Below are 9,561 nucleotides of genomic sequence, written 5' to 3'. Positions count from 1 at the left end.
TTCATCACACTAAATAGACTAATTATTTATGACCGAACACTGAATGGAAGACGAGGGAATGGAAGTTTGGGTTTTATTGGCGGATGTCGTGTGCGTCGTGCGCACATGGTGACAGCCCTGGGGTCCACTGTTCCCTCACAAACACACACACACCACAGTGAAGGGGACACGCGCTAAAGCTGGACACAGTATCGTCTTCACCACCACCACCACCACCACTGGATTGTCTGACCATCATCCGCCATGTGGTCCGCCGGCGTGGCCATCGCCTCGGTTTACGCAGTCATCAGCTTGTCGGGCTTCATCGGCAACATCACGCTCATCAAGACGTTCTGTTCCGCCAAGTCCACGCGCAACGTGCCGAACCTCTTCATGTCCAGTCTGGCGCTCGGGGACGTGATGCTGCTGGTGACCTGCGCTCCCGTGGACGCGAGCCGCTACCTGTCAGAGGAGTGGCTGTTCGGCAGAGTGGGCTGTAAAGTCATCCCCTTCATCCAGCTCACCTCCGTCGGCGTGTCCGTGTTCACTCTCACTGCTCTCTCTGCTGACAGGTAGGCTTCTCCTCTCACTCCTTTAATTAGAGGTAATTAAAAGTAGAATGTTAATGATGCGTTTTATCTTTATCAATAAAAGTCACATAATGGTGATATATGCTGTGTATTGCCCTGGAATGGTTACATGGTAACATGGTTGCTCTGGAATCAATCAATCATAGACATGCACAGATTTTTATGATTGTATATTTTTTTATGATGTCCACAACATCAAATATCAATTAAAAGTGTGTAAAAATGCCTCAAAATTGCGTGTGAATTGTAATTTCTATAATAATATAATGGCAGAGGTGTACTGAGTACTGAAATATTCTACTTAAAGTAAAAGTGCCACTATTTGATTACTTAAATACAAGTAAAAGTACTGGTCTAAAAATGTAATCAAGTGCTTTGTGTTGTGCAAAAATACTACACATTACTTGTTTTTAATTAAAGATTTACAAATTAGAGTGCTGACAAAATAAAACATGTAAACACATAACGTGTACATCAAAATGGGTCAAAGGTCACAAATGCTTTCACTTTCTCACTCAACATTGCCCACATTTCCAATGTGTGATTTATTAAATTTTTTTAATTCTTTTTTTTTTTACCCAGTAACAGATGTGATGTACTATAAACTATAAACAATTAATACAATGAGGTGGTTATACATTTGTAAAAATGTTATTCAATTTTTTCCAAATGATAATTTAATACATTTTATACACTTGACCTTCAAAGACAAGTTTGAAAACCGTTGGGTTAGAGGAAATGCAACAGGTTTCAGGCTTCAGCTGAACAAGCCTCTCTTTGTGTTATCGATAATCAATCATATTTAATTGCTCAAAATGTTAGAGCGCGCGCTAAGGCGTCACAAGTGTCTGCTGGAGAAAGGTTTCCCATATTTCACGACACCAGCGTCTGCCACTCGTCATTTAATCCAGTGTCTTTGTCATTTAACAGAGACGGACGTCTCCAGTGCCACTCTTGTTTAAACCCATAATCTCGGGTGGCACCGCGCCGCCTCTGGAAATAGAAAGTGGCTTATCAGCTGAAAAGAACAAAGGACATTTTTTAAGTGTGTAATGATACATTTTTAAATGTTTAATTTCCTGGGCTGGAATACCCTGTACTGGCTAAAGGCTGTCACTGCAAGACACAAAAGTTTATTTTCTGTAAGTTCATTTTCTACAGAGCATCTTTGGTGACATAGGTGGAAAAAAGTAACGTATTTAGTAACGTGTGGCCACGCATTAATATTTTATCACCTATGTCAACAGAGGGGCTCCATCATTTTCTATAAAGCCTGAAAGTCAGACTTACACGATGTCAGTTAGATTCAAAACATTGCCAGATTAGTTCTGATTGAGCCTGCTCACTCCACACGATCTCATGCCACCTGGCAACATTCCCGTGCTGCACACAGGAAGTGATGCGTTCTATGTTGAGACAGATAAGCAGCGACAGCAACATTGTGCTAGTGAAGTGAAACTATGGACGGGCTACTTCTAAAAGGCTATTCAAATGTTCATTTGTACCATTTGTTGAATATTCAGGAGCAACTTCAAGATGCATTCAGGGCACCTCGTAAATGGCATAGTAGACACAGTGACTTGACGTTTCATAATCAAGTGAATAATCTAATACTCAGGTTGGATTATGACTGACAACACAAAGCATATCCATGAAATGTTTCAGAAGTGATGTCTACTGCAAAAAACAAAACAAAAACAAGTTCTGCAGTTTGACAGGAAGTGCACTCATGGTCCCACCCATGCACTGCTGCTGTATACACACAAATGCTCCCTCAAGCAGGTCTGATAGAAGGCATCTGCTTTCCAGATGAAGGATGCAGCATACAAATAATGTTACTTTCATTTTTAAATGAGAAAAACTGATGGAAAATGCTGTCGGCCATGAGAATAATCATAAATGTTGCAGTGAGTCACATGATTAATATGATGCCATTTCCAGTGTCCGCCCCTCCTAGCTTGAAGGTTGCTCAGTCAGAGTTTATTCTGTTTTGAAATATTATTTTGAATGTTTTTTTAAATGGTAATATGCAGGAAGCAGAATACCATCTGATAAGGAGGGAATTCAGAGTAAGTAAATGGTGTGTGTGCGAAACAGGCCACCATAGTTCCCTGATAACCATCCATTTTTCCACCGCTTTATCCTTCACATGAGGGTCACGCGGGGTGCTGTACCAATCTCAGCTGGCCTTGGGGAAACATCTGTTGCTGTCTGCTGACTCACCAGTAGATGTCGCCAATTCTTACACAGCAGGCCAAAGAAGAAAATGAATTGTGGCAGAGGGATACAAAAACTTGCAAGATTCGGTGTATAGAAATGACTTTAAATGAATGCTCATTGTGCTTTATCAGGTACAAGGCCATCGTGAAGCCCTTGGACATCCAAATATCAACCACCACTACCAGCATTGTCCTCAGGGCGGCGCTCATCTGGCTCCTCGCCCTGGTCCTGGCGATCCCTGAGGCCATCTTCTCAGATCTCCACCGCTTCACCATCCCTTCCACTAATGAGAGCTTCATTACCTGCGCGCCTTACCCACATGGTGGGGAACTGCACCCTAAGATCCACTCCATGGCCTCCTTCCTAATTTTCTACGTCATTCCCCTGCTGGTCATATCTGTGTACTACACCTTCATCGCCCGGAGCCTGATGAAGAGTGCCTCAAACCTGCCTGTGGAGGGCAACATGCATGCAAAACGACAGGCCAGTATTACAGCTAGTTATAATATAGCACACAACGATAATAGTAATATCGTTGAGTAAGTTATGGTCTATATTAGGGCTGCATGATAAATCGTTAAAATTAAATAAATCGCAATCTCAATTCAAAACTATTTGTTTTCCCATTTCTTTCCCTGAAAATGTAGATCGACTCTCGGAAGCGTCTGGCCAAGACAGTGCTGGTGTTTGTTGGTCTCTTTGCGGTTTGCTGGCTTCCCAGTCACATCATCTACCTGTACCGCTCCTATCACTACTCCCAGGTAGAGCAAATCAAATACACACTATATTTCTATTTTATGTTCACTGCTAAATGTGAGTTGTGGCAAAACCAGCTTTTTCCAGTTTGTTTGGGTTGAGATAAGCGATGAGAATGCATTTCATTTTGTTAAAAGTAGCTCCGAGATGAAAAAAGTTTGCTGTAAACAGACCCAGACACAAGGAAGACGTCTTAAATACAAAGACTGCTTTGGTACTGGGAGATCAATGGGAGTCAGGCAGAGGTTTGAAAAGTGCGAGGCAGAACTCACAGGTCGAAAACAGGCAGAGATCCAAAAACACAGTAGGTAAACCACAGGAAATTGCTGGAACACTCACATTAGGGGAAAGACACACTGGTATTTAAGGTAAGGGAGAGCACACACACACACACACACACAATGTCAGGGAAGTTAGGGTGAAGAAAGCAATTAGCCAAGTAGGAAAATTATTCATTTTTTTCAGAATTTCAAAATAAAAGTGCTTGATTTAATTTGGACTGATGTAAGTAACTAAATTAATGTGGGCAACTGTAATTAAAGCTTATAATTATTCAGTTTAATGTAACTTAATGTACAGCCAAATGTCTTATATTATTATTATTGTTGTAGAAATATTGCTAACAAACATTTTATATTGAGTGTTGTAAGTACCAGGGTTGTAGCAGGTGAGATCCAGGTTTCAGGCAGGGTCAGGAATCATAAGTCAGTCCGGAAATAAACGACATCTGGCAAAGGAGTGAGTGAGTGAGGAGCTGGAGTATATAGGGAGGGCTGATTGCAGGTGATGAGGAGCAGCTGTGGTCACAGGTGAGAAGCGTTGGCTTGATGAGGAGGCGTGTCTTGGCAGGTAGAGTGGGGCGGAGTCAGGTGAGTGGAAAACCGCTGAAAGAACTGTGACATATGTGATATATAAAATAGTTTGGAGAAGCTGTCAGGAAGTGGCCACAACTCTAAAAATGTTTTAAAGGTGACCCTGATACATTTATTTTGTGATGCATTTTTAGTATATGTATATATATATATATATATATATGTATGTACACATATATGTATGTATGTATGTATATATATATATATATATATGTATATATATATATACACATATATGTATATATATGTGTATATATGTACACATATATGTATGTATGTATATATAGATATGGACACATATATACATATATGTATGTATATATATACTGTATATATTTATATATATACACACATATATATACATATATACAAATATATATCCACACTCCCTCTCTACTGTCTGTCCCCCATCAGGTGGACACCTCACTGGTTCACTTTGTGTGCAGCGTCGTGGCTCGCATCCTCGCCTTCACCAACTCCTGCCTTAACCCCTTCGCACTCTACCTGCTGAGCAAGACCTTCAGGAAGCAGTTCAACCAGCAGCTGTGTTGCTGCTGTCACTGGCTCTTCAAGCGCTCGCCGCGGAGGACGACGCACTACAACACGCGCGTGACGTCCGTCCGCAGCACGCGCTACTCCATGGCCAGTCTGACTGTCGTCAATGGCCGACAGAACTATCAGGAGGACTGTGTGTAAGTGTGTGTGTTCCAGGTATGTTGTGGGGACCTAAATCTGTTTACACAGTCACACTAAATTATCACATTTAAGTTGAGGACATGATGTCTTAGGATGAGGTTAGGTAAGTCTCCAGGAATTGAATGAAAGTCTATGTAATGTCCTTTGAAGTCATGGAAACCAGGCTGTGTGTATATTTTTTGTTAGGACATTTTGACCTTGTGGGGACATATGGGGCAAACGCACTGCAACGACCCAAAACACATGCAGGAGGAGAAATGAGCTGCATATCCACAAAGTCTTTTATTTTGAAAACCGGACGTCGACGTCCTTAAAAATAAATCCCTTAGTAATTCAGGTGTTAAAATCAGGTATTAGGCAGAACCACATTTCTGAAGAACTGGTTAGGTTTAGAGCTAAGAGTTGAATTGTGGCTGTGGTGAAAGTTAGGGCCCGTGGGACAATCACGGCCCTCTGTGAAATGTTGCATGTCCCACAGCTTCAGTGTTATAATGTATTATTTATGTCCAGGGACGGACTTGGACAGAAAACCAGCCCCAGTTATGTTATTTGACTCCAGATGTGAAAGAAAGGTCATTATTTTTCATTTATTCACTCCTGCGTGGCTCAGATTTGGTTACATTTCCGTTTAAAAATGCTAATTACAACAATGCAAGTTAAATTCTTATAAAACAGTGCATGTGTATGTAAATGTTACTGTTAAAAAAAGGTCTGACGTGAGAACTGGCGCTTGCAAATCGTCAAAAAGAAGGTTTGGACACCTCTGGTTTAGGCCGAACAAATGAACGGAAGTCAAGTTAGTTAGTTAGTTTGTCCCTTACTTTAACACTGGCTTCCTCTCACCACGAAAACTGAAAAGAGAAAGTGTTATTTATTCAGGAAGTGACATTTGGACACAAAAGTAAGTCAAAGCTTACCTTTAATAAAGTGATTAAATCCCCCCATTCACACACAATGTGCTCCCGAATGTGATATTTTCTATATGAATGTACACTGTGTTGAATATTTATGTATAATATTCAGCCTGCACCATATTGCCGTATGCGTTTATTGCTAAATGTAAGCAGTCGCTTTGATGATAACTGTGGAATGGTGTGTGTGTGTGTGTGTCATCCTGTGGCTACAGTTGTGTTTATTGAGCTGTGGAATATAAAGAGTGAATGTTTGAGATTACCTTTGTAATTTGGTACGGGCTTATGCAATAGTGTGTTCATATTGTAAATCCACCTATAATGCAGTTCTCAAGGAAATGAAAATGACAGAGGGTTCAGACGGAAGGTGGTTTTCTCTGCGTCTTTGTTGAAGTTGTGTCTCCAGTCTTCATCGTGTGTATTCACCACATAGTTTCAGCGTCGCTGTGTTCGCTGGATGCGATTATTCCACACTGTCACATGGATTTACAGTCGCCGCATCACACCACAACTGCCTAATTTGGTGTTTCACGGAGGGACGGGATCCTGCCCAGATTGTTAAAGTGAGTGTATTATTCAGTCTGGATAGTGTTAGCTGGATTGTGTCCTGTTTGGTCTCAACCTTCTACTTAACATGCCATCTTTGTATGTCAGACTCATTCTGTTGAAGTAAATAAGAATGATAATAAAGACACATTAACAAGAGAATGAATTACTGCAGTGTATTGTCTTTATTATTGACTATACCCCGGAGTATAAATTAGCCTCGGCTACACTATACCCCTCTTGTGTGAAGAGGTTTTGATTGTATTTACACAAGAATTACTTAATTGTTCAACATTTTATTGAGGTTTCAGCTAGAGATAAAACAATTAATGGATTGATAAATTAATCGACAACTATTTTGATAATCAATTAATCGGTTCAATGCTTTTTTTCATGATTAAAACACGATTTCTGATTGTTTCAGCTTCTTAAATGTGAGTATTTTCTTCATTCCTTTGCTCCATATAACAAAGAAATCATTAAAAGTGACAAAAAAGACAAAACAAGACATTTGAGAACGTCATCATTTCCAGGTTTGACGAACCCCCGTCAACATTTTTCAAGGTTTTCTGATATTTTATGGACCAAACGATTAATCGAGAAAATAGTTTCAGCTGTGTCATGTAAGTCAAGTGACTTAAATCTTGAAATCGGGAAAATGTGACACGTCAAAGGTTTGTTCGTAATTAGAGACTTGTTTGGTGCACATATTTTTGGGCTAAAATATCGATTATTCCCGGGTAAATACATGTTCCTGTTCCTGTTTAAATCAAAATCTCTTTACACAAGATTGGTATATTCTGGCCTAGGCCAGAGTAGATCTGGGGCCAAATTGGACACTCTAAATTGAGGGAGTGAGAGTGTGGCCCTGTGTATTTGCCTGATGACCCTCATGTTAGATGAGTGAGCACCTGATGCAGGAGGTCACGGCTCAACCGATTCCCTCTGATTACTCACCCGACTCCAATCTGCGCTACAATTACTACATCACCAATATGTTTATGACTTAAGTTTCTTAAATAAGACTTAAATCATCAAGTGTATACTCATAATCTATATCCTTATAAACTACATGGGGCTTTTTCTTGTAGTTGTAGCCGTCAGTGTTGTGTCCGAGTATTTTTCTCCCTGCAACAATCACCTGTCACCAGTCTGTCAGTGACAAAACATCACGTTGACTGCTGCACTACACCTGTCTGCTCCCTGTACATCACCCCCACCCTCTCCCTCTCTCCCCCGCTATTAAAAATAATTGGACAAAAATTGTCATCTGCACTTCTCTATTACTGCTCCCTGGTCCAGGAAGATGACAAGTAACATTTGCCACGGCAACAATAATATCAAGTATGAGGAATGAAAGTTATGACATGTTTGAACATCCACCCTGGGGTTTGTTTGTGCTCAGTTTAAACGGTAAACAATGTGTGTCAGATTTATTTTCCACAAAAAGTCTAACTTCTCAATAAACAAAGTATGTTTGGACTCAGAGTTGGTTACTGGCGTCCAAACCCAGAATGATCTCATACGTTCCTCCCTCAGCAGAAGAAAGAAAAGATTAAAATCTCTATTAATAACAAATTGTGAAGGTAGACGATAATTAAAGTCACAAGTTTAGGATCCACTCGCTCACAGCAGGCGTCCTTATTATAGCACAACACCCTCACGTAATGTGTGAAAAAAGATTATAACCCACAGCTTTATGCGTCTCAAAAGCAATATAATACTGCATAATGGAAGACTTTGTAATGCGTGGAAAATGATGGCAAAGACGTCATTGTATACCAGTATTTATTGAAGTCCAATGTTTCTGTTGCAAAGATGATGTAGATGAGGACACGTGACTCATGTATGAATCCGACCTTATTATAACACAGAGGAAGAAATTAAAAACAAAGACATTTCCGCCCGCTGAGCCCCTCACACACTCACTCGCTCACTCTAAAGGTCAGTGTCGCGTGTAGGTGAGCGTTCACCGCACAAGGTTTAATTCGTCAATATATTTATTAGGATTATAGGAAGAAGCTGAATGGAAGCACATCAGGGAGCTGAAATGTCATCGTATTTATTCCACAGCTACGGAAGCGCATTGCATTCACTTGAAAAAAAAAAAAATTTTTTTTTTTTGGAGTAAATTATTTTTTTCTGTTGTTCAGAGTAGTTTCTTTTTCAAGGTTGGTTTTCCTGAGTCATTTTTCTTCTGAGTTTCGAGCAGATTTGAAACAATAAACACATTCATTCCTTTATTGAGAGTTCGATTTATAACAACATGGACGGATTGTTTAGTTAAATCATGTTTTACTTTGATCTGGGTTTAAGACACTGGGAGATAGTCCTGTGTTTAAGTCACATCGATGGTAGTACCATTAGTTTTCGACTTTACGCAGGCACCTGAGGACTTTGTGGATGTTCAGAAGGAAAGCTCATTCAGATCTGTTAGACATAGCAATGTTTCTCTAGGATCAGTCGGACAGATATGGCATGCTCCATATATAAGAGATGATGCATTCATCTGGCTACGTGGTGACTCAAGAGATGACCAGGAGACTGTTGAAAATATGGGAGTCACTTGCAGGTCGGAGGTTCTCGTGAGAGTTCTCGATAATATAGATAATAGATAGAGAGATAATAAAAAAAATGACTCAGAAAAACAGGAAAAAAAAAAATAGCACAAAAAACAGAAAAAAAATGACTCAGTAAAACAGAAAAAAGATTATTCAAAAAAAAAAAAAAATTAATTACTCAGAAAAACCAGTGGCTTTTTTCAAATGAATGCAATGGGCTGATGTCAGTGTCACAGTGCACTTTTCCATTCTCTCCGCCTCTGCTTCACTCGGCAATGCCGGCCACGCCCACCTCGTTAGGCAACTCAGCTCACCTGTGCACACACCTGCTCCCCATCCCCTGCAATCAGCCCAGCTCCACAGTCACTCCCTTGCCTGATTGTTCTTCACCGCCCCTGTGTCCGGCCTGTCCGCCTTGTCCAAATCCTGG

The 9,561-nt window shown here is 40.4% G+C and overlaps 1 protein-coding gene across 1 annotated transcript; it reads left to right on the top strand.

Moving 5' to 3' along the window:
• Positions 1–237: 237 nt before the first annotated feature.
• grpr (gastrin-releasing peptide receptor) lies at positions 238–5,307 on the top strand. Its single transcript, XM_044030939.1, has 4 exons — positions 238–551; positions 2,921–3,272; positions 3,437–3,550; positions 4,832–5,307. The coding sequence occupies exons 1-4, from the start codon at positions 244–246 to the stop codon at positions 5,111–5,113; spliced, it is 1,056 nt and encodes a 351-aa protein (XP_043886874.1). The 5' UTR covers positions 238–243; the 3' UTR covers positions 5,114–5,307.
• Positions 5,308–9,561: the final 4,254 nt, after the last annotated feature.

Source organism: Solea senegalensis, linkage group LG7 (assembly GCF_019176455.1).
Source record: "Solea senegalensis isolate Sse05_10M linkage group LG7, IFAPA_SoseM_1, whole genome shotgun sequence".
NCBI classification, from domain to species: domain Eukaryota; kingdom Metazoa; phylum Chordata; class Actinopteri; order Pleuronectiformes; family Soleidae; genus Solea; species Solea senegalensis.
Note: the sequence above shows the minus strand (reverse complement) of the source record. Positions and strands in the feature narration are given on the sequence as shown.